The following is a 25,502-nucleotide window of genomic DNA, read 5'->3' as shown; positions in this document are numbered from 1 at the left end:
TACCTTCACTCCCCACTTCCTGCCTCGGCCTCGGCCCCCAGCGCTGCCTGCCCCGCTCCTTGTCCCAGTGTAGCGCTGTAGGAACCGGCCCGGAGGGGGCGGGATCCCCCCGGGTACGCACGGAGGGCGCCTGCAAAGCGCGCTCCGCGAAGTTGTCTCGAGCTGTGCCGAGCGTCACCGAGTGCCTGGGTAGCTTTGTTCGTTAGTTTTTGGCAGACAGCTTTGGAAACACGCTTTTGTCTGTTTGGCGGGGGGAGGAGGAGGGTTGTTGTTGTTGTTGTTTTTTATAACCGGTGCGTGCTTTTGGCGGCCCGAGCTGGGGAGCGGCCCCCGAGGGCAGCGGGCGGCAGAAGCTGGGGGGGGCGGGGGGAGAGGCGGCTTCCCCGTGCGGGGTGACAGCACCCAGGACAGGCGTGGAGCATCCCAGGTGACAGTAGCAACAACACTTCCTTACACCCCCAAAACCAAACTAACCCAAGAAGTGGCAACAGAAAAGCCCTTTCTGGGGGTGTTTATCAAAAGCTTGGAGGGAAGCGACCAGGCTCCGTGGTCACCGAGACGGCGTTTGTTTCTGCCCAGGGTTGCAGCTAGTATGGGGAGAGGACTGCTCCCCAGCGGTACCGTGGGCTGATCGCGGTGCCCTGCCCTGATGGCCCGAGCGGGAGAGGGGCCGCAGGACATCGGTGGGGGGCTCTGTGAGTTGGGTCCTGGAGATCCTCAGTGCTGCTGTTTTGGGCCCGGGGACCGGGGGGACGTATGTTCGTTTCGTTCTTTTTTACTCTACATTGTCTGGGAAGGGAAGGGGAGCTATGTTTGAGCGGGGCATCCCAGCAGTCTGCCTGCCCTCTACAGGCCTTCCCTCAGGGACAAAGTCGTGCTCCGTCAACTCCCGGACCCCTTGAAGCCCCCGGCCAGGAGGGTTCACCCCTCCTCACACACACCTTCCATTGTTTTGAAACCCAACCGAAATCTAGCCTTTCTAAGAGGCAGGCTGCCTCTCACTCCTGAGGAAGGTGTGCTGGGGCCGGCAGGCTGGGATCGCCCCCCCGTCCGCCCCTCGACCCCACTGCGGCTCTCCTCCCGCAGGTGCTGCCCCCTTCGGAGCACACTCCGCCGGCGACTTTGACGACGGTTTCCTGCGCAGGAAGCAGCGTCGCAACCGCACTACCTTCACCCTGCAGCAGGTAGGAGCGCGACCCCCTACTCTCCCCAGCCTCGCTTCCCCGGGTTCTGTGCCGAACCCCCTCTGCCCCGACGGGCAGGAGCCCCTCGCCTCCAGCGCTGCCCTTGACACCTCCGCTCTCCTCCCCTCCAACAGCTCGAAGCACTGGAAGCGGTTTTTGCTCAAACCCACTACCCTGATGTGTTCACTCGGGAAGAACTGGCAATGAAAATCAACCTGACGGAGGCCCGGGTGCAGGTAAACATCCCGGGGATGATTGAACTCTTGGGGATTCAAACCAGCAAACTTTTTTTTTTTTTTTTGACATCATCACTGCAGAGTGCACATTTGGCCAAAGAACGCAAATGAAGACGATCTGTCATTTTCATGATGCACTTTAATAACATCAACATAATGTGGAATATTAGATTAGGTTGATTAATCGGTCATTCATAATTAACTAGTGATAATGTTCTACACTAATTTGTCCGTGTCTCCAAGGTACTAAATTACATCAATGCACATCCATTTCCTTGCTTTTGGAGGGGGTGTGCATGGAGAAAAGAGCTGAGATGTGGTTCTGGCGGCCTCTCGGACCACTGGAAGGCCATGGGCTGGGGCAGCTGGGGGAGCCCTGCGGCTAGCAGAAGCCTTTCCACCTCAACTTTTCTTCCTTTCCTCTACTTTCAAAACACTTAATTCTGATGGCTATAGAGCCAGTAGAGCAATTTCCATGCCTTTCATAAGGTCCAATGAGATAAGACCATAAGATCCATTGGCCACGATCATTCTTCTTCCTTCTTTCTCTTTTCCATGCTTTCCTCCTTTCCTTCTTATTTTTTTTCCTTCCTCCCTGCCCCCTTTTCTTTTCCTTCATTTTTTTTTTCTTTTTTCTTTTTTTGGCCCACATGTTTGGTCTTTCTTTGCGTACTCAGAGATTGACTTTGTCTAAGTGTCTACAAGCTCTGCTAAGAGCTCTACTAAGAGCAGAACTCCTGCAGTTGTAAGAGATGGATCCATACAACTCCACAGGCATCCACGCTGACTTGCAAGTCATTTTTTGAACCCAATTATGTATTAATTTTATTTATGGGGCTTTTTTGCATGCTGTTTCTGTTTTTTGTTGTTTTTTCTTTTTTTCCTTTTTTCTTCTTTCTTTTTTTTTTTTTTTTTTTTCTTTTTTTCTTTTTTAGGTGCTTGGGGTTAAGACTATGCAAAGATCTAATTGTAGGAAATATAATAGCTTGCCTTTTGTTCCCTAGGGTCATGTTAGTATCTCTTAAAACCCAATGGCTGAAGAGAGATAATGGAATTCACCACAGTAAATTGGGGATTGTAAACAAATTATTTCTTCTATAATCAGATTATGCGATCCTGATTATTAAATCTGAACATGAATCATTGGTCATATGTGGGCAAATTAAAATGATTATTATTTGGAAATGAAAATCTTCTTTTGCTAGTGCATTGTAGGTACTGGCTTAAAAAAAATAATAAAAAATGCCATTTTGGCTATTGGTGTCTAAAGACTGAACTGCAAATTGAGATAAATGGGACAATTATTGAGCATTCAGAAGTGGAAGATCATAACTTCTTCCTGAAAGGTGCAAGGGTGAGATAGGGGTGGTGACAATTGGATTGCTGAGGACGGGTGTTTAGCCTTGTTGTTGGCTATTATGCAAACAGACAATAGATGCAAGCATTTGTTTAGCCTGCTTTCATGCAGGGACATGGGGAAACACAGAGGATGGGAGATATGTTTACATTTATACCCCTTGCTCATTCAAATATGATTAATGTGCTATAAAGCAGAGTCTTAATCGAAGATGATGTTGTCAAACAATAACTAAATAGGGAAATAAACGACTTCATCATGCTCTTTCCTCAGAAGCAGGCGAACTGTCAGTGCAAAGTCATTAAAATATGATAATGAAAAATAGCTCAATTAAATGTTGTTATAGCTGTGACCTTCATTCAATTAAGACGCAAGGAAGTGTCTGCATTTTGCTTTGCATTTAACCGCTCTAAATTTAGAATATAGATAAAATCATTATTCAACGTTTGCTGATATATGCATTTAAAAGGCAGCTAACTAAAATGGAGTTGGAGGAGGAGAATAATAAAAATTTTGCCTATACTTGAAGTCATGTATTAAAATGTGAATTCCTTGACCTCGAGGGAGGTTTAGCATTTTCCACCTCAAATATGGTGCCTTCAGAGCATCTGCTCCAAGGTAACAAAAAAATCCTCAAAACTTTTGTTTTTGGCTTGTTTTCCTTATAGATAAATATTCAAGAGAGAAATGTAATATTAAGGCTCCTCTAGGATAACAACATAAACATAAATAAGGAGAGATTTTATCCAAAATCCAATCTCACCAGACTAAAATTCGGCAAATGTTGACTTCCTTTACATTTGGCTAAATGTGGCATTCAGCCTGGCTTGATCTCCTGCTCCAGGTGTGGTTCCAGAATAGAAGAGCTAAATGGAGGAAAACAGAGAGGGGAGCTTCTGACCAAGAAGGCTCTAAGGAAGCAATGGCTGAGGTGGCGCCTCCTGTCAGGAACTTAAATTCCCCTTCTCCAGCTGATCAAACTAGGAATAAAAAAGAGAGTCTGGAGATCCAGCAGAGGTAAGAATAATCAGCTGCTGCTCTTTGGGACAAGCATGCATTGTGTTTATGGACATACATGCATTGATAGATGCTAAGCCTGCACCTAGATAGTATCAGTTTGAAGTACAATCTAAACCATTAGAAGGTGAACCACCATCAACTCCTTTCTGCCCATGCGGGTGTGAGGAACTGGTGGCTGTGGGAAGCTGATGTTACCCAGGTTTAGTCCCCAGGCTTAGTCCCCTCCAGTTTGTTCTCAAGACAGCAGTACAGAATTATAGAATCACAGAATATCCTGAACTGGAAGGGATCCATAATGACCATTGAGTCGAATTCCTGGCTCCATACCACACCCCCCAAAAATCAGACCATATGTCTAAGAGTGTTGCCTGGACACTTCCCAATTCCACCAAGCTCAGTGCCTTGACCACTGCCCTGGGGAACCTGTTGGTGTGCATACGTGCACTATTTTTGGAGTCAGCTGCTCTAATTCTAAAGGCTGCTTTCTCTTCTCCCTCAGCCTGAGTCGAGCAGTTGGTCCTACAGGACCCTTCTTCCCCTCCTGCCTGCCTGGGACTCTTCTCAACACAGCCACCTATGCACAAGCTTTATCCCACGTTGCATCTCTAAAAGGTAAGTGATTTTAACTTTGGATAGCAGCTTAAAGAGCAGCTTCATCATGTTTGGTGGATGCTCCTACCTTTGCCAGTGAAAAGCCATTGGGATGTGGTAGATCCTCTCTGTTGCAATTAGTTGTAGTTGCATTGACTGATGCTGTGGGCACAGGAATGGGTCTCTTCTGGTAGCGTGGTTTGCGGGTAAGCTCTATCATTTTGCTCAGCTATCTTCAGTGAGGTCAGGGTTTGCAACCAGACAGGTACGGTTTGGTCCTTTAAAGTTCTCTTTGCATGTGTTTCTTTTTAAAGGGTCAAATTTATGCTAATAAATTAATTATTCACATCCTTTTGCATTATACATTGCCTGGCATCATTACTGATATTTCATCCCCTCTTCGTATGCAGTTTCCTATGTAGTATTTTTCTGCAACTCTTAGACCTTTCCTCTCTTGACCAGCATATCTTCCTGAAAACTTGAACACAGCTAGTACATGGGGACAGAGCACTATGCAAAGTAATTACGTGGCATCCAGGCTCAGGATGCTTATATCCAGTGTCCATATCCCTTTGGGCTGCAAAAAGCAGCAGTATGCATCTTTTAAAAATAAATCGCCAGCTGATCCATTAGCTGTTCCTAGTCTAGTAATTTCTAAGACTAAGGGTGCAAGCAGGATGAATTCAATTTATAGATTTATAGGATGTACAGTCTCATAGCACTGCCAAGCACAAAGTGGCATGTAGCTTTTCTTTGTGCTCAGTTGGTGCAATATTTTGAGAGGAAAATTTCCCTGTTCAGGACCTTCTGCTATGAAAATTGAAGTCTTCTACAGTCTCTTGCTATGCTCCCTGGCATACCTCATGTTCCTCTTGAGTATTTCCACTTGAATCAGTGCAGTTGAGGTTTATTCCTGAAGCAAAAGCTTTGAATTGCAGAGTTTGTCCTGTCCTCTCTTCCCTCTTTCTCCAAGTCTTTCCAAAAAGAGCAGAAAGCACAGCAAGTGACATTTTGGCAGGTGATTTTGAATTGAGAAAGGCCACAGAGGTGTGACCTAAGCCCTAGAGCTAAAAGGATGACAGTCAACCCAAATGCTGTGGCAGACAGTGGCTGTTGGACTGTACAGTCCCCTCCACCTCTGCTCTGTGACCACGAGCATCTCCGCTGGGCAGGAATAGCCTCTCTGGAGTAGATACAAGCAATCTTAGGGGTGCAAAAAATTATTTGCTGACAATGTCATCCTGGGTGTGAAAAAAGGATTGATTGTGTTCAGTAAATAATTTCAGGTGGAATTGGCTGCTTTTTTCCTTAAAATTTACAAATAAGTACTTTTTGAAATCAAATGCATCAATACCTCCTCACGTTTCGTGCTTAAATTTAGCTAAATTTTGAAGAAAATAATAGCAAGAAATGGAGGCTCAGCAAAATGAAATAAAAATGGACAAATGAAACATTTGTCATGAGGGTTTTTAAAGTTTTATTTATTTGGAAGACTTACGGATCTTCTTTTCTGTGATTTTACGAACCAGTCACTAAATTGAAAAACTAATAATCTGCTACTTTTTGCTTGATAGCAGTTTTACAACCTAGGGGCAGGAAAAATCCTAGTCCCAAATCTCAGGCAGATATAATCATTAGGCAGTCAGTTGCCCAGGTTAACAGACAGTGCCCCTGAAACACTGTTCCCAGATAAAATAAAGATTTTTTGTAATTTGGGCAGAGATGGGCAGCTATCTTGTGCATGTATGATGAATTTTTCAGCTACACCTTCAGTTCCTTGCTGAGATGCTTTGGTTTACATTTTCCTGTGTGACTCCAGAAGTTTCTGGGTGTGTGCAAGGGTATTTTGTAGGGTACTGTGATTTTAAGAAATCCAGCTGCAGATCCTACCACGAGTTCTGTGTATGCCTGTTGACACGTTGTCATGCTTGCTCAGTTGAGCTGCTCCTGTCTTCTGCAGTTAAGTCTCAGTGACATCAAATATTGGCTTTGGTGTTAAGAGGGAAGGATGTGACTATAAGGTGGCAAGTTTGATTTATACGAGCAGAGAATAAATGGAGCATCTTTCTTGTGGTATTTACATGTGAAATTATGTTTTCTCTTTCATTGTCTCACCACTGTAAGTTCCTTTTCCCTGTTTCTCCGAACGCAACTCACCTGGACTGGAATTGGGTCTGTTTGCAGCAGACCTGTGCTTCCCTCTGGTTAATTGGCAGTCAGAAGCAGGACCATCTCTAAAGGTCCAGTGCAGACCAAAAAGATCTCAGGCACGATTCATGTTCTGTTTTACTCTTGTACAGAAACGCAAGTGAATGACGGTCCTTCTAAACTAATGTGACTGGGAGCACAACTGAGCTCACAAGCAGGTCTGGGAGAAGAGAGTGTAGTTGTGAGAAGGAAGGAAAAGGCAGAGAAAGGTTCAGTGTTCACAAAGCCTTTACATGGTCTTCTTCGTCTTGCTCAATTTAGAGAGTTTCACTCTCCTTCTCACTTCCCTCTTTGAGGTAGGAGCTGGTTTGTACAACTTCAGGTCTGCTGAGGGAGAGCTGACCATACGTTTAGGTGGAAATTACTCAGTGTTCTTCTGTACCTTAATGAAGTCTCCTAAGCATCTCCCTTGAGAATCTAGTCTCATTTTGCAACAGAAATACTGACTGAGCCCTATGATGATGATTCTGAGAACAGAGAACTTTGAGCAATGCAAAATCCCATTAAATTATACACAGGGCATAAAATTCCAATATTTTGCTTTTTTTTCCACAAGATTTTGCACATTTAATTGAAAAGCCATGTGGCTAAGAGCTCTTCCTTGCACCTATCTTCATCCTGACCATGTTTTGAAACTACCAGGAATTTTTCGTGCTTTTGAAACCAAAATAATTCCTCCAGAGTTAAAGCCATTTCACTAGCAGTGGATGCACAGCCCGGCTTTCTTCCACGCAAATTTCAAAGGAAATACTGATAAAGAGGTTCTCTATGTGAATCCTGTAAATAGATATGTATTCTCTCAACTGGGAAAGCAATTCTGACATTCTCCAGCAAGTCTGTAAAGCGGACAAAAGGGCACTCTGAGCACATCAGACACCATTGGGAAGTTTAGGATGTTTCCTTCTGAGGAGGCAAGATGTGTTTTGTCAGGCTTGTGAGCCAACACTTTGTTGGTGTCAGTGAGTAATATTTGACTGATGCTTTAGAAGGAGACAACTAAAATCAATATAGTGAATAACAAGTGATGGTGGTGATGTAACTAATTAACAATTATTTAATCTCTCTGGGACCGTTTTCATTCTGCCACCTGAGAGTTCACTGTCTTTTATAAAGAAACTAATACCTCTCTTTCTTCTTCTCTCTGATGGTTTGGCTCCAGCCCCAGATTTCCAAGGCTGCATAAAGTATCTAGGGTACATGCTATCTGTATCTTAGTCATAATGTAAAGATATAACAAGCACAGTTTCCCAGATGAAGTCAGTCTAGCAAAGACAAGAAATCTCAGGACAGCCAAGTACAGGGCGGCAGCTTTGCTTTTGGACAGGCTGCATGGTGCTGAGCAGGCTTGCTTTACACTCTGTGTAGTTCTGCAGCTCTTCAACGGGCAGCGCTCCTCTGAGTCCTGTACATGCTGCTTCTGGGTAGCTGGTGGATATGGCTGGAACATGAGTCTGGGTCTGTTCTGGAAACCAAGCAGAAAACTGTTATCCCTGTGCAATTTCTCATTTGAATAATTAGCATAATGACATAATGTTGGTGGATTACTGTGCTTTCTACTTCTGGGTTTTAGTTTTTCACTGCTGCTCATAGTCAGGAAGAAGTGTAGCTCACACAGATGAAATTTCAGTTGTACGTTACTTTCTGAAATTGTCTTAATTTGACAACAATGCTACTTCATTGTGGCGACTTCGACATTTCCATGGTCTTCCAAGATGAATCACTTACTGTAAACTATGCATCTGCAGTCCATTTAGTAGATTTAATTGCAGACCTCAAATATGAAGGGAAAATACTTATTTTATTTATGGGCTGTATAACAGTAGAGTCATCAGGAGAAGCTAGCGTTCTGTGCACAGAGAGACCTCAAAGTACCTTCTTAATGGATGACAGCATGAATGCAATTCATTAATGCAGAAGATGTTATTAATGGGTGTAAACAAGAATCTCCGGTTTTAGCGGAAGTGTTCTACCATTTCTGGTGACTGAGGCCAAAAGTGTATCTGTTACATTCCGCTGAAATTTCCCCAGGCCCTGTGATTCAAAGTGCAGTGTGTGAGGAGAGAAATAATTACACTTGTCAAGGAATTACTTTCATAATTCACTTCCAGCTTTGCACTGTGCAAGTTATAGCTCAGTTGTTTTTATGGCACCTCCACACCACTCGCTGATAGAAAAGCAAGACTGCATTATGCCCACCAAAGTGGATATTCCAGGGGATTACGTTCCTTCATGGTTTGTTGCTGCCATGGTTGCTGTTGTTCCTATTAGGGGAGGCTTAATTGCAGTATCCAGGAAAAAAAATCATACCAATAAAGAAGCCCCAGTTAGAGCTGTTCATCCATTACATTTTGATTTCTATTATGTGAAGATGAAGAGAATTTTCTCAGCTTACATAGCATAATGATATTGGGCAAAAAGTGTTCAACGACCTGACTTACCCCTGAACTGGTGCTTACTGAACTGAAGTGCCTCAGTTTACCTTGAGACTGGGGAACTGGAATCAGAACTTGGGAGTTCCTCTGTTTTCTCTGTCATTCATTTGTACTCAGTTACAGATGTACTGATTTTTCTCAGCATGTGACTATGGCAAATCACATAAAATAGCAAATTAGCAAGTGAATTCTGTTTAACAAATTCATTTTCCACAGCAACACAACTTCAACAGGCTACTCTAAATAACGCTGTAAGTATCTGGTTCCTCCCCATTTCAGCATTTGAGTCCATTCTTCTTGAGTCTATTCTTCTGAATCTCTTGTTTCACAGCTCTAAAAGGTTTGGATAAAACTACCTATGTTTTACCCACTTATTCCTCAGGCTTTAATAGACACAGTTTTGGCAACATATATGAAGAGCAAAAGGGAGCTTCCTTTGGAATCAGCTCTGACTGGTGAATGACACTATGAACTCAAGGTTGCTTTTGACCTTCCAACCAAATCAACGTGACTACACAAAAAGTATATTTGATATAAATGTAATATTTTCACGGCAAAGTAAACAGAATGCATTGATAAGTGATGATTTAAAAGCAAATTTTTCCTCACTTCCCCCCCCCCCTCTACTTAACTTGCTGTTCAGCTGTTCACATCAAACATGGACATGCACAAATACTGCAAGAGGCAGTGAACTGAGTTTTTGCATTTTGAAAGGACCGCCTGTTAAATCCTTTAAACTGTTGGGTTGAAATAGAAAACATATATTTTAAATACTCCTGCATCGATATGAGCCCCACTCCCATCTCACTCTAAGCTGAAACTGAACCTGGGAATTGCACAGAAAGGTCCACAACCAAAATTGTAGATCAAATATCATTACAATTGAAATGTAACGTTGGCAGAGACAAGACAGAACTAATTTAATTTTTCCTGTCAGTCTCTGTAGTAGATCAATTAAACTGCCAAGTGGATCAAATATTTCAGACTGTATTTATGACATTAAGTATTTATGTTCAGGCTGAGCATTTAAAGTATGATCTCATATACGTGGAGGTTCAGATCAATTCAGCAGAATTTGCTCTAAGTTAATGGAAATCTAATTGTGCATTTTAATTTTGTGTACAAGAGGCAGTAAGTTCCTAAAGGAAAGAAAGCAGTTCTCTGTCTGTATTGTAGTAACCAGCTCCAAATCCCATTAAAGCGATATCAAACTGCAAGAGAAAAAGCTGGATTGGGTTCTAAGGCTAAAGGTCTAACCCTCACTCATTTTGATGGGAGTTAGATAGGTGCCTAAACTTCTCTGAAGATGTTAAGTAGGAACAATTCCTTCCTCCTCCCTGTAAGCTCAGGCCTACTCCAATAAGATATAAGAAAATAGTGATGTCTACTATGTGTGGATGGGGTCTTTTTTGGGTCATGGGCTGATTGAATGGGCTGCTGATTCACATATTGTTTGTCCTGGCCTTTATGCCACCAAAGTCCGATGGATTTCATTGGATTTGCTGCCTGCAGACACAGGCAATTGCAGGGTAGATTCAATCTTTCTTTTACATTAAATAGAAATTGGGCTAACTCCTATTCTCTTATTCTCTAGCAAGACTGTGGAGCAAACGACACTAGATACTCTGTATTTTTTTTCAGGTGGGAGCTGTTGTTTGCAAGTGTTTTAACCTAGAATTCTTAAGTGAAAATGCAAGGAGTGATTTATGGGTGAAATACTGCTAGATATCCTAGTTCCCACTGCAGGTAACTGCACCCTCAGGTTGCAGAGCTATGGGTAATATCAGCACTAATTATTAAGCAAAGAGCTTAGATTGGTACTGAAGGATGTTAAATATTTTATCCCTCTCTAATGATGGAATGAAAATTATTCTTAGAAGCTGGAGCTGGTTTATATTCTTTTGAAAGGGACTCTTCTCCACTTCTCCCCTCCTTCAGCTTGGCAGTGTGTTCATTTCTGGTGGAACATCTTAGTGTGTAAGAGAGCAGCAGTGCAAATACAGCTGATGCACAGAGGGACATTTACATGCCCCATTTCGGAAACCAACTTTTAGTCAGTGGGACTTACTAGCAGTGAAAAAAATGACTTTCTACAGCTGAAAGACCTGCAAACTGCAGGGACTCTTAAGTCACCAGTCCTGCTCTCCTTCCTCTTGTGAAAGAAATTCAGAACGCTTGAAGTGGCTGCATTTCATCAGGGCAAAACATGACTTTATGAGCACAGTTAGCGGCAAAAAATGTGTTACTGAATGGATTTTGCTATAAACTTCTCTTGTGCTCAAAATGATAATGAAATTAAAGATAGATTTTCCTACAGCAAAAAGCAAAAATGGAGGATATTTGTCGAGTACTAATATACACTTGTGTAATTCATTTGAATGTCTAAACTCATGGAAATATTGTTCTGCTGATCAGATGCTCTATCAGGGAGTATAATGAGAGTAGAAGGGGTTATACTAAAAGGGATTGCATTAATAGTTTGTGCCTTATAGAATCTTTTTTACTTCTTTTCTTGAGAACCTTACCTGCAAGCTACTACTTTCTGATAGTTGTTATGGAGAAGTCTTGCCAACATCCTAAAGACAAACAACTGTCTTGCCTTCATCCCTCACAAATGGGTGCTGACCCCTGGCTACCAAGAGCAGCAGTGGAAGAGAAAAACTACCTGCTCCCTGCAGATTATTAGTTCCATCAGTTAGTCATGAGTCATTTAACTCAAATATTAACTGCAGAAATTAAAACAAGTCCTTGGCTTGGAAAGATCAGAGGAAGACACTGTCGGGTTGTGAGTAGCCTAGCTGTTGCCTGCTTTGTGTATCAGCTGAAGATGTGCTTCTGCTAGGGGCTGAAGAGGATATGGAGTTTGTGTGGCCATTAAGAACTCAGGGGAGAGCGGTGTTCCACTATGTCTCTCACCAGAGAGCAAATCAAAGTGGCAGCTCAGCCATTTCACTCCTTATCCAGTACTATATTTCCTGCTTGACACAGCCTGTGTTTCTCAGATTGTTGGAGTGAAGATAGTCTGGCCCACCCCTCCTGATGGGACTCTAAGCCATCTCAACAACAGCAGTTTTAGGAGGCTTTGATTTGCTTCTGGAGACCCTTCTTGTGTCATCATACCTAAGTAATACAGAGGTTGTCTCTTGAAGGCAGAACAGACTCATGCAAGCAGACTTGATGCTTGTAGTTGGAGTGTGGACAAGAAAAATCCTTTCTCATCTTACTGTGCTAGAGGAGAAGGTCATTAGTTCCTGCACAATTGCTAAGATATTTTCAGCTTTTTATCTCTGCAGTAATCTTCCAGATGCAGGGGTGGGAGCTCCACACTCACCTAACAAATTCTGCTGCCCAGTCTGATCAGTCTTCAGTTTGTTGGCGGAAGGCAGGGGACACCTCCAGCATGGGACTGAGGGTAGACATGGAGCAGTAAATTGGGATAGGAACTGGAGACAAGTTCCATCTTGGCTGTGGGGAAATCTGCATGATCTAAGCTTTGCTGCTCACTTCTGACTCTGCTTGCCCTCAATTGCTCCATCTGTCACCTGCTTGTCTCGCAATATATGAACTCTCTATAGAGTATATATACATATATATATACTCTATATATATGTACATATATTGAGTATATATACATATACCTGAAAGGAGATTGTAGTAAGAGGGAGGTTGGCTTCTTTTACCAGGTAACTAGTGATGGGACAAGAGTCAGTGGTCTTAAGTCACACCAGGGGAGGTTTGGGTTGGATAGTATAATTAATTCCTTCTCAGAAAGAGTAGTGATGCATTGGAACAGGCTGTCCAGGGAAGTGTTGGTATCACTGTCCTTGGGGGCATTCAAGGAAAGGGCAGATGTTGCACTGAGTGTCCTGGTTTAGAGTGGTCACAGACATGGGCTGATGGCTGGACTGGATTATATTATTGGTCTTTCCAACTTTAACAGTTCTATGATTCTATGATTCTTTCCCTGTGGGTCTCAGCAGAGCAGAATCTAGTTTTCTAAAAATAATCTACATCCTGAAAGCATCTACATACCTACTATGTAAACTGAAGAGGGGACTTATGCCACCTGGGATTCAAACCCCATCCCTGCCTTCTCCAGGTTGACTGTTGAGGGAAAGATACTGTGCGTGGTGTGGCACTTGTAGGTGTGTGTCACTCCGACCAGGTCAAAGGACCATCCTCACGAGGGTGCCCTGCCGCTGGGAGCATACCTTCCCCAGCAGTGATGCTGCCTTGTCTTCTTCCTTCCCAGGGAGCCCACTGTGCTCATGCTGCGTTCCAGACCCCATGGGCCTCTCCTTCCTGCCCACCTACGGCTGCCAAAGCAACCGCACTGCCAGTGTGGCTGCACTGCGCATGAAAGCCAGGGAGCACTCAGAGGCCGTGTTGCAGTCTGCCAACCTCCTGCCCACAAACGGAAGCCCCACTCCTCCTGCCAAACCCAGCCCAGAGAGCAGCCAGGACAAGCAGCCCTCTCCACCCAAGGAGCACATGGAAGGGGAGAAGAGTGTATGAGGCCCCACTGACGCTAGCCCCACAGCCTTGGAGCCAAGACCAGACACCAGGGCTTTGCCATCGATGGAACTGCAGTGTGGCTGTGCCTCAGTAGCACATCACAGGGCCACCAGGGACCCAGCAAGTCTGAGTGGCCACTCTGGCTGCCTTTCACACATCCTTGCTGCTTTTGCACCGCTGTAGGTTCATTCTCCTGATTTATTGGCACTATCTGTGTTTGGAAACATTTGTGAAACTGTTTTTATCTCCCGTTCCACATTCCAGAGATGCCAAAATGCCCAGGACACTGAGTTGCTTCTGCACACCTCAGCCATGCTTCCCAAGGCTGCATTTGTCAGCAGCGGGGCAACCCCAGCTGCCTTTGGGACTTGAAACACCTCTACCTGGTTCTGACCTTCCCAAGAATAAGAGTCACCATGTGGGGAGCAGGGGCTGCTCCCTGGGGATCACCACCATCAATAGTCCTTTATCCTGCATGAACAGGGCATGGCTGCCAGGTATGTGGTCTGGGGCAGGAGAGCCTTCCAGGCATCATTTACCCTCATTGTGCACAGGCACATGAAAGTGCATGTTTACACCAGCCTGATGTTTTCTGATGGCATTTGACTTCTTAACAAAATCTACCCCAGGCAGGCCAGGTGTAAGAGAAGCAAAAAGATAGAACAAAGCTCTTTGTAATTTTTCCTTCTTCCTTCCTTTCCCTTAAAGCCAAACATTCAGTGGAGTAGATTACTGGGGAAATGTTGAGATCAGCTTATCCATAAATAAAATCCTTGCACAGGCTTCCATGTGAATATTAGTCTTGTCATTCCCAAGGTTAGACATAAAAGACACACGACTCCAGAGCAGCGTTCTTAGCTTCAAATGGTAATGCTAGTATTTTAATGGAGAGTGCAGTTATGTCCATATGCAGAAAGCTGGGGGGATTTTAGCATCATTCATTGTCTCCTTCTCTGGAGATGTTCAAGACCTGCCTGGATGCCTACCTGTGCGACCTGGTGTAGGGAACCTGCTTTGGCAGGGGGGTCGGACTCGATGATCTCTGGAGGTCCCTTCCAACCCCTAAAATTCTGTGATTCTGTGATTCTGTGATTCTTTTGGAAAGAAAGACTGGGAAACAAAATCATCCTGGATAGCAACACTGCAAATATGTCCTTGCACGATGAGTTTTTAATAAATAGGAAATAAAATTTGGAAGGATATTCCTTTATGCCATCCAAAATCAGACTCTTTTGTTCATTGAAGGCTGATTGGAATGATTCTGGACATGAAAATGTATGAATTATTACACAGTGGGCACAGTGCAGAGAAGATATTGATGCCTCAGGAAATATGCTCTTATTCCTGACCCATAACACTGCAGAGCAAAACAGAATAAGACCAGATGCTCTAGCATATTTCTTTCATGGGCAATGTAGAAGCATGTTTAATCTTAATGATACGGACTCGCTTTACTCGGATGCCTTTTGCAGATTCCTTGGAATTGTCCACAGATGCCTGCAGTGAATAGAATGAAAACACTACTCTAAGACTGTATCAAGTAATGTGGAAGACAGTGGAAAGACTCCTGTCAGTTCCAAAGGTCTTCTGAGCAGGTCCTTTGTGAGAATAGTGCTCAGGTCTGTCCTGTTGGTAAGAGGAGTCCATTGTAGTGGTGGTTTTTACCATAGGGGGCTCATTTTGGCACAGAACCTCAGCTAGCAGAGTTTTCAGGTTCTCATTTAGCAGTCCAGGTTTTTCTGCCACATTCATTGCTGACCCTGTGGTTTGAGGATGTGTTTGGAAAGGCAGCCCCAAGTAAGGTTGGCAGCAAAATTTTCTTTTCCCTACCCAAGTGATCTTAGCCTACAAATGCCACAATCCGAAAGTACCTGGGATTTCTCTGGGTCTCACAGGAGCCTCCTGTGATGCTTTCTCCAGGGCAGTGTTTGGTGTCAGGACCCACACATAGGGTGGAAGCCCTGCTGTTCAAGGGATGGACTCACAGCACCAAGTACCTTCTTTGTGCTGGGAGTGAAGGGTACTGGGAATATCTCCAGGGTGGGATCTATTTCCTCTGTTGATGAGCCATCAGGGAGGGAGATGCTAGCTCTGTCCTTGGACTTAAGCACAAAGAAAAACCTGACAGGGTCCACGTCCCTCTACTGGAGTCATTTTGTTTTACATTCACCACACAGTTTTTGTTTTTTTTTCAGGCAGTCCTAAACTGTCCTAATTGTGGGAGTAAACATGCAGCAATCTGTGCTCCTTCAATGTGCTCCAACTTGAGGAGCTGCTCTGCTGAGCTGTAGAAGGACAGCATTTCCCTGACTGCAAATTATGGCTTAGTTTGAATGACAGCAACAACCTTCTTCTTCCACCAAAATAAAGGAGATCACGACATGCTTTGTTGTAGGGGGCAGTTGGAGAAGAAAGAATCACTGGTTTCTTAGTGATCTTCCCAACCGTAATTTGTTTTTGAGATTTCCACAGCCTCAAAAAAAAAAAGATTAAAAAAAAGTATTTCCACTCCGAAGAGGCAGGCCCAACTTCATTTCAACATAATTACCTTACATTCAGTTGAACTTCAGCCCTTCTGTATACTAACTCTTCAATCTAATTGTTTGATTAAACTCGTATTTCCTCCAGAAAGGTACATAAATAAGTGAATTGTTGAGCAAATTAAGAATACTTAACAGTATTGCATCTGAAAAGTAGTTATGCTGATTAAATTTTCTGTCCTTGAGGATTTTCAGGAAATTACTTTTGATCGTCAATAACACAATTAAGTAAACTACACGCACATTAGCATGAATAATTGATAAGAAATTATGTATTACCACGAAGCACTGATTTAATAATTCATGATGCGACACTCTAGTGACTGTGCAAAACTGGATAACATCGACAAGTCTGCCTGATGTTGCTGGAAATGCTGCAATTACAAACAAGTCCATAGTTTTGTTGTACAATAAAGAAAAGTATCCAATGCATGCTGTAGTTTCTGTTTGTTTAATACATGAATAAATTTAGAAAGAACACCCTGAAAAGTTCCTGTCCTGTTTTCATTCAGATTAATTCCTCTATCCTATCTTCGCAGTGATGGCTATCTTGTTCTGCTTAGACCACAGTGACGTTGCAGAGTGAGGAAGCTCTCAGACTCACAGCTGGAACCTGGGAGTTTTGCAACCTGCAAAATTCAGGGGTTCAACATTTTGCAGAGCCTCCTGGTAGGAGCAAAGCTGCTTTAGCCACCCCAGAAGCCTCAGCTCAAAGTCTTTGGGGTTCTGCATGGTCTGATATTGCTATTATTATCATTGTTCAGCATGATTTTGTGGATAGTTGCTTTGTCAGCTTTAAAAGAAACTCTTGGATTATGTATGTTTTGAAACTGCACAGTGCCATGTTAAATGCTTGGCTCATTCATCTACTGGTCTTGCAGCCTGCCTAGCAGAGGCGGATACATATATGCATTCTTATTAGTAAACCAGGGGATGCTAAACCACATTTTCCTTCCTAGTTTTGGTCTGAGACAGGGCAGTGCAGCCCATGGGAACTTGCTGGAGGTTGCGGGGCAGTAGCACTAGGATGAGAGAACACTCAAGGGATGTGTCCCTGTTATGCCCTCATCCAGCCACCAGATCCTTCCAGACACACTGTGAAGGAGCTACCTGCCCTCCTCCTGTGCTGTCATATATCAGGGCTATCTCTCTTAAACCACTTTTGAAATGGCCATCTCAGTAGCTTTGATTAAGCTTGGCATTTAAAAGTTTATAACTCAGCTATAAAAAGCCACTCAGGCTGAACCCCAGTGTGCAAGGCTCCAGCCCAGGGGGATGATTAACATGCAGCCTGATCCAACAACAGCCTTTTTTCAGTTCTGTGATAGAAATTGTAAGCCCAGTGTATGAGGGACAGACAGAAAACGAAGATTTTTTTTTGCTTGATGATCACTGCATTTATCACTAGATCCCATGCAGTTATTCTCTGTGTATTTCCAAACTATCATGAGCCAGACATAGTGTGAATGGCCTCTATGCAAATATCACTTGCACGATTTTGTCAAAACATCTCCAGTCATGGGCTCTTTCTTCATGTGGTCACAGACACCTGCAATGCCCAGGCAACCTCTTTGTGGGCCATCTCTGCTGCCTCTGCTCGTACTGTCCCCACTCTGCAGTCTCCCTCTGTCCTGTACACAGCTCACAGCTTGCTGCCAGATCATTGCAGCATGTTGTTCTGTGTTTGTTAATGAGCTTAGTGCAACACACCATAGGACCTTCACTATAAGTCTGCGTGGCATCCTCACAGCCCTCTGTGTATTTTCTGTCTTGCAGATCTGTTTAGGTCTCCTTCTGCCTACCTACAGTACAGCAGGAAATGAGGAGCAGAGAATGCAACTTCACTGTTATGCCGTTGGCCAGTGCTTCCCTCACTGCATGCTGGATAGTAATGAGATTGTTAGGCTAATTGGCTCTTTATTAAGAGTATTATTTACAATGATGCTGCAGGCCATGTGCATGCAGAAAAGCACAATCAGACTCTTCCTTCTAGTCATCAAGAGGGCCAGGGATGGCCTTCTCCCAGCTTCTGAGTCTCCCCCACCCACTTATCCAGGAAGTCTGTACTTGCTTATAAAGGGTAGCATTCATCAGGGCTGTGTGTGTAACTCCTCTCCCTGAGTAGGCTGAAGGGGAGCCTCCATACAACTCTAAAAACCCAAGTAGTTTCTGCAATGGAGTTCTCATGTGGATCTGAAGGCAGGAGAGCCATTGCTGAATGCTGTCAAGCCCTCATGTGTAGGCATGGCAACTGCTCTCCCAAACTTCAGGGAGAAAATCAAAGCCACAGATCATGCTTCTCCAGCACCACTCCTGCCTCCCACACCAGGCAGGGTGATGTGGGAGGAAGTCATTTGCTGTTGGGCGGACCACAAGGGAGCAGAGGATGGAGATGAAATGCTTGTGGTGTGCTTCTGTGGCACAGTCTGCCTCTCAAGGAGCTGCTACTCGATAAGGATATCCTGTTGTATTGGTTGTCTGTGTGGTGGAACCAGCGTGTGAACAGGGGAAGTGAGAAGCACTGAATGTATACCCATGCACTCAGCACATAATTCAGCCCTCTCCACTGAAGGGGTCTGACACCCCTGCCATAACTAAAAGGGCAGCCTCCACAGAGTGGAGTAAATAATGCTTTACTCTTTCCAGTTAAAAACTTCCTCTTCACTGCAGTGAAATATTGATGTGGTGACCATATTACCGCAAAAAAAAACATCTTTTGCTGATACCCACTAATGAAGTTTTTACATAGATCTGGCCTGTGAGAATGAGAATTTCTTTAGCATATAGCACATCCAGCCTTATTGAGGGTGATGCATCAACAATATTTCAATGACCCAAACATAATGCCCTTGTTGCAGCCTTGAGCTCTATGCCATGAGACAAGCAGGTGCTGCTCTCCTTCCTCATACATCTGGGCACCATTTTTCGTTGTTGTGGCAGGCCTCCTTTGGTAAACAAGAAGCAGTTACAACTCACCAGAATTTAATATATTGTTCTGCATATTTTTTTCAGTATTTAAACCTGATGGTTTCTTATGTAGTCAGTGATTTTGCAGTACTGCTGCAACAGCTGAAATTGAGAGGGAACAATATGTCATTCAGAGATACTTGGACAGGCTGGAGCAGTGGATACAGCACAGCATAATGAGCTTCACCAAATCCAAGCACAAGGTTCTTGTAGCTGGGTTTGGCCAAATATATCTCATTAGCTGCCAAATTCTATTCAGTTACATCAGTGCCTGCATGTTCTGGGCTGTGCCCTTTGGCCCAGGCTGGGACCATGGTATGGTCACCAGGTATGTCCCGAGAGCAGCCTTACTTAGGAGGGCCATCAGAAGGCAGTCTCAACACAGCCAGCCTGAGATACTCTTCCCGGGGACTGGTCAAGGCCAGGAAAATCATTCATTTCTAATTACATTGCTTTTGCTTTGTCAGCTGAACTGGTTTACCTTTTAGTTCTTCTGCTTCAAAATTTTTGTTTATTAAACTCCAGCATTCAGTATTGGCCCTAGAGACTAACACTTGCTGTAGTGGCAAATTTATTAGGCCTCCCTTAGCTATTGAATAGGCTGAGGTTTTTTATTATATACGCACAGCTTCTTTACACCCACACGGTACATGAGCCGATGTGTTAAATAAGATCCAAGACCCATTAAATGAAGAAGCCCATCTCTGCAGAGAAGACTCCCCAGGAACCAGAGCTCTGCCCGTTATATCACAGCTGGCTCACCCCTGCTCTGTCGTGCCGGCTAAAGCCATTGGTTTTTGGCAGATGCCTGAGAACCAAGATGTTGATGTGATCACCAGTCCTTGGCAGAGTGAGGCACAGGAGCATCCCTGGGAGTTGTTTGTTTTTATTAGATTTTTTTTTTTTCCTGTAGCAGTATGCGAGAAATTGGCTGCTGGCAGAGAAGGAAGATCTACAGGAGGATGATGTTGATCCTGTCACTCCTCTGAGACACCACACCCAATCAGAGCAAGATCTACTTGGATCTGAGACAGGGTTCTCCAGGGAGGATTTCACAGTCACAGTTCAATGGGGGTCAGAAAAGAAAGCTTCAAAATATCATTCAGGAAACCAAATACCTGAGGTCTTCTGCAGGGCTCAACCCACGAGTCATCCAGATTTGTTTGGAAAAATGCCAGTGAGAACAAAGCAGCCAGGCATTCCTTGGTGTGTATGCATACGAGTGGGGGTGTTAGCAAACCCAGCTTTATCCTTTTTGATGGGCTTTCTCTCCAAAGGCCTCAGGACCTGCACTTGAGAAAGCCAGCTCCACGCCAGTTCCATGTACCCTGAGCAGTCTAGGACTGCACACAGTGTTTATCCCCACTTTGCTCTGTGGGTCAGAGCTCGTAGCCTATGTCCAGGCTTTAATACTGTGCCAGACTCCATTGGGAGTGACACAACTTCAGCGAGGACTCACAAGCCACTTGCTGCTCCATGCTATACTGCCCTCACTGCATTCTGTTGTCACCAGGAGAGAGGAGCAGCACATCTGAAGATACAGGAGATATTGTTTGCCCTACAGAAATGAGTGAGATCAGTGTGGAATTTATTTATTTATCTATTTATTTATTTATTCTAGATAACGGTGGTCAGATTCTTTACATTTTATTAAAATGCCTCAGGTCTGCTGCTCTGCACGAATGTGGAGTGTCTAAAGAGCTGCTGAGGCTGGGAAGCCTTTTGTTTATGGGAAACTCTGGAAAACTTCCAATTTCTATTCAGCTCAGATCAAATCAAGGCTTCTGAAAAATAATCTGGTGAGTTAAGAGCCATGCATTTGTACTAATGCTATGAATCAGCTTCACATTAAAATACCTTCAGTGACACCAGTTTTTTTCTGTTCTGCAGGGTGTCATTTGCCAGTGTAGCAGAAATGCTGAGTCATGGCTTGAAGCAGTGATTGAGCACCCAGTGTGGGAAGGTAGGGCCAACCCAGGGAGCCAAGGTACATGCAATGCACCTGAGTGACCATGTGGGGTGGAGCCAAGGATCCACCTCTTCCCAGACCTCATTCAAGGGCTGGCAGTGGAGGCAAAGGTATCTTGCTGGAAATCCCTGCTAACCTAAGACCTGCTAGAGGTAAGCAGCTTTCCCCCCCCCCCCCCCTTCATTTCTGCATCTAACACTGTTGCTTTTGGGCTTGTCCTCATTTGCTGCAGCTAAAGACTTTGCTACCCTGCTATTATTGCTGTGCTTTCCATCACATTGTAACATTACAGCCAGAAACTTTGAAAGCCAGAAAGGAACATGCAAGCAGGAGTCGTCATTATTAATTAGATTTTAGAATCTCATTAATGAACCAGGAGAGAGAAGCCAAGGTCCTGAAGATGCCTTGCTCCTATTTCCCCCTGCACAGGCATGTGACTTGGCCTTCATTTCACAGTCTGTTTCTCAAACTTGTCATACTCAGCCGAAATAGGTTTTGCACGTCAGGGTGGGTACACTTGGGCCATGGTTTAACAAAGCTCATGAGAAACCTGTTACAGAGGATAGTTGCATCTGCCAGATGTTTGGATTTTTTTTAATGAAGACATCTGTTAACCACTCTGTTCTTCTGTGCCTCCTTCCTCCTTCCACTCTGTCTGTAACCAACTCTTTCCCAGCTCAGCTCCTTGCATGCCCATCAATGGGGGGGGGGGAGGAACTAAGAGTGAGTTTACTTTGATTTGGGCTGAATTTAGGATTAACTGAGGAAAAAAATCACACACCAATATTCTTATAGATCTGCCTGTGGCCTCTGAACATCATAGGCTTCCTCCTATCAGGTCTACTTGGCCCTTCCCAATGTGGTACAGCAGTAGCCATAGTATGGATGCAGACACACATATGATACCTTTATTTTACCACTTGGGTGAGATTTATTTAGAGGATAGGCTTACTGCCATGGCACAAAGCTGAGTTTTGCTGACAAAGCCCTGCTGCTAGATGTGCTGCAAGCACAGTGTGTGAACACATAACAGTGCTACTGTGTGGCCGGAAGCTTTTCAAAGACCGGGCTGTTGTTTGGGCTTTTCAGATGAGAAGCTTAAAAATTGACAGGTCTAAACCACATGATTAGCGTCCTGCTGAGTATGATCAGATAACATCACTTACTATCCTCCAGGGATACTGATGTTGCACACCATTAAGCATGTCGTGAATGCCCAGAAGTATATAAAACCACAACCGGGTTCCTCTACCATTTGAAAATGCGTTTGGTTAGCAGCAGGAGCAGCCTCCAGCACTGATAACAAGACCTCCTGCACAGAGTTTGTCTCACAGCAGCTGTACGCAGAGATGCGGGCAGCCCGGCACCAGAGGGAGCTCCGCGGTGGCAGCAGTATGTAAGCATGTCAGCATCAAATGAGAACTACTCAGTTTCTTTCAGGAAATGTCTCAGCTCACAAGAAGACAGCTGAAAAACCCAAACATGAGCAGGAGACCTAGGTTCCGCTGCCTGCAGGGCAGGTACCAAGGTAACTGTAGTTAAGCAGGGTGGTATGTGGCTCTTAGGAAACTATTGGAGCCAGTATGTGTCAGTACGCTTTGGTTTCCAGAACTCCAGCTGGTATTTGACCTTGCTTAGTGTATGTGAAGGCTCAGCTGGTTGCTAAAGGGAGGAGTTTACTGCTGGTTGGAGCAGTGCTATGGCTGACCTCTTTGCCAGCAGAAGTGTATATTGTCTCAGGCTGACAATGCAGGGATTTCATGATCAGAAAGCACAGCTGCTCACTCCTCTGGCAGGACAGAAGGAGGAATGAGGCCATCGTAGGTACACCTCTCCCTCTAGGACAAGAATATGGAAAAAGGCAAATATTTTCCTTGGGTAGAAGAATGTGTCTGGAACACATAGGAAGCCCAGGGGAGAGTAGAGCTCCTATGGGACAGACAGTGCAAGAAATAGGACATGCAGACCAGAAGGTGGGAGAAGCAATGGGAGCTTCAGGGGCTCTGTTTAGGTCATGTCCAGACATTTCATTATAACATAAAATACTATATTTATAACAAGTTAAACGGACATGTAGACATGAAACACCAGAAACACTGTTATATAGTCCTACATCCATGTATTGATGTACTATAACAAATAACATCTTGCATTGCATTTTCTTTCTGACTCTGGGGGGGGGGGGGGGTTGGGAAAAAAAAAAAACATAGCCAATTTTGGCAATTAATAATTCTGAAATATTTCCTTCACTTTCCTTGAGAAAGGATGCAGTCCCAGGAGACCTGATCCAGGCAGCAGAAACTGATTATCCCAATGGACTTTCTCAGCATGGTCAAAGAAATCTCAGTATGATCAAAGAAAGGGTTTCTCTTGGGCCAGATCTGCCTTGCATCTTCTGCATCTTATCAGCACTTGTAATAAAAGGAAGAATCCCTGTTTATTTCAATCTTTCTTTGCCATCTGTGGTCTGTCAATGTAAAGAAAATCCTGGTTAAAGTCACCTGAGCTTACCTGAAATGATCCATATTGTTGGTGACTAAAGGCTGTTCCTACTATAGTGAAAAACCATGGTGCCCATTTTCGGTTGTTTTGTTTTGAATGTTGCCACTCCTGTAACAGATTTAAGAAACTGGAGGGGCAGTTGAGAACAAGATGAGGGTCTGACACTGAAAGGGTGGGAGCAGGCATGCACTAAGAACTCTGGAAAAAGGTTGGACAAGATGTGCAGGGGAAGGCTGACTTTGACAAGCCCTGGCTTTTCAAAGCATTCCCTAGGTTTAAACATCTATGACTTTTTGCTGGAGTTCAACTTCTTTCCATTGCCAGAAACATTTCAAAGACTATCCCTACTTCTCACAGGATCTTAACTACCTCCTTCTGAAGTACCTCAGATGTTGATTTATTCATCTTTGCTACTGGACTTTGACATGGGAAGATGTTTAATTTTTAGCATGGAAAGCTGTTTCCCCAAAGTCTTGAGTTCAATCTGCTTTAATAAAAATGCAGAGCTTTAAGCAATTGGGACATAAATGATTTCTCTTCTGCACTACTGAAATGCTGCTTTGTAAGTATGTTCAGTAAAATATTAGAAACAAGCCTCTAATTGCCCATAGAGTACTGAAGACCTGACTACCTAATGTAAAAAATCAACATCATAAAGATTTTGAGAATACTGAAAAGAAGTAAGGGAAGACCACAGGTCATTTTCAGCCATTCCCTTTTCACTTCAACCCCATAATTACACTATTATCTTTAATATCAGGGGACAGTGGTAAACATAAGATCATTGTAAGACTGAAATAATGATCCTAAAGAAGAAATAATTTAATTGTTGAAATCTATTGTTATAATGGGCCTTTGCACACACAAAAATCACATTAATATTCAATTTACTCAAGTGTTCCATGCTCTATCTTGTATAAGGCTCTGAAGCACAGTTTCCTTAATAAAAATGACTGATGTAAATGAGTTCTTCCAAATTGCACACTTAAGTGTATTCACTAGAGCCCACGTAACCTATCCCATACAATATCACCAGCTCCTGATGCTGCTTTTGAGTGAGACAGAGAATCAAACATAGAGGTCTTAATTTTTACAGGAAGAAAACAGAGTATTTCCCCCAAATACAGAGATGCAATTCTATTGAAAGTGTTTCTGGTAAATCACGTCTAGTAAATTTTTCTGCTTGAGCTCTGTCCTAACCAAGCCACAGTAACATTTTCATGGTCAGCCAGGACTGCTTGGCTAGTCAGGGTTCAAAGCAGGGAGAATCTGAATGAAATTGCCTGTTGGTACAAAAAGAGAGCTGAAACCTCATTTAGAAATTTCAGCAACATTCTGTAATGTAACAGACAAAGAGAGAAACTGAGAAGAAACTGCTGGACCAGGGGCTGGCGTCTCACCTACAGGGCCACTGCCTAGACTGCAGCCCTCATGGTGGGGTGGAGGGAAAGATGGCTGTGATGCTGGCATGTAGTGCACCCACTTGGCTTACCCTCCCCTCTGCCGGAGAGGTAGAAAGCAAGAGGAAATCTTGCACAAAATAGCTCCCAGACCTATTGTTGTGTACTCCACACATTTTTCATGGGTGTCAATAGTTTTGTGGGCATAACTGGAGATAAAGCTAAATTGAGACATAATTGTAATGAAAAAGCTGGTTAGAAGTCATCCCAGTATTGCAAAACAAGTCCCTTTTATTTTATTTGTTAATTAATAATTACTTATTTGCAAATACAGAGTGTGCTGGTGACACATATGTTCCTGGAGAGATGGTTAAGAAGGCCCTGAACACCCAGGGAGGGGATGTTCCAACTCAGCTGCACTCTGAAACAAATGCAGCATTTTGCATGAGGAAAGATGAGTTCCTGGAACTGAATCATGGCAACGGATTGGCAGACCCCATCTGTAGTGTGACAGTGAGAACAAAAAGCATTGGGGCTGCCCCAGAAGGAGAAAGGCTCAAAGTGAGGAGGCTCCAGTGACA

At 43.8% G+C, this 25,502-nt stretch overlaps 1 protein-coding gene across 1 annotated transcript in view; it reads left to right on the top strand.

Annotated features, from left to right (window-relative positions):
• DRGX (dorsal root ganglia homeobox) overlaps positions 1–13,543 on the top strand; it is a 14,241-nt gene extending 698 nt beyond the window's left edge. The window contains exons 2-6 of the mRNA XM_042863500.1: positions 1,087–1,184; positions 1,319–1,420; positions 3,622–3,794; positions 4,297–4,409; positions 13,281–13,543. Coding sequence (XP_042719434.1) covers positions 1,087–1,184; positions 1,319–1,420; positions 3,622–3,794; positions 4,297–4,409; positions 13,281–13,543 — 749 coding nt within the window. The remainder of the gene's footprint in view (positions 1–1,086; positions 1,185–1,318; positions 1,421–3,621; positions 3,795–4,296; positions 4,410–13,280) is intronic.
• Positions 13,544–25,502: the final 11,959 nt, after the last annotated feature.

The sequence above is a fragment of the Lagopus leucura genome, unplaced genomic scaffold (assembly GCF_019238085.1).
Source record: "Lagopus leucura isolate 7727_CA_CO unplaced genomic scaffold, USGS_WTPT01 Super-Scaffold_739, whole genome shotgun sequence".
Lineage (NCBI taxonomy): Eukaryota > Metazoa > Chordata > Aves > Galliformes > Phasianidae > Lagopus > Lagopus leucura.
The sequence above is the reverse complement of the archived record's forward strand: the minus strand, read 5'-3'. Positions and strand labels throughout refer to the sequence as shown.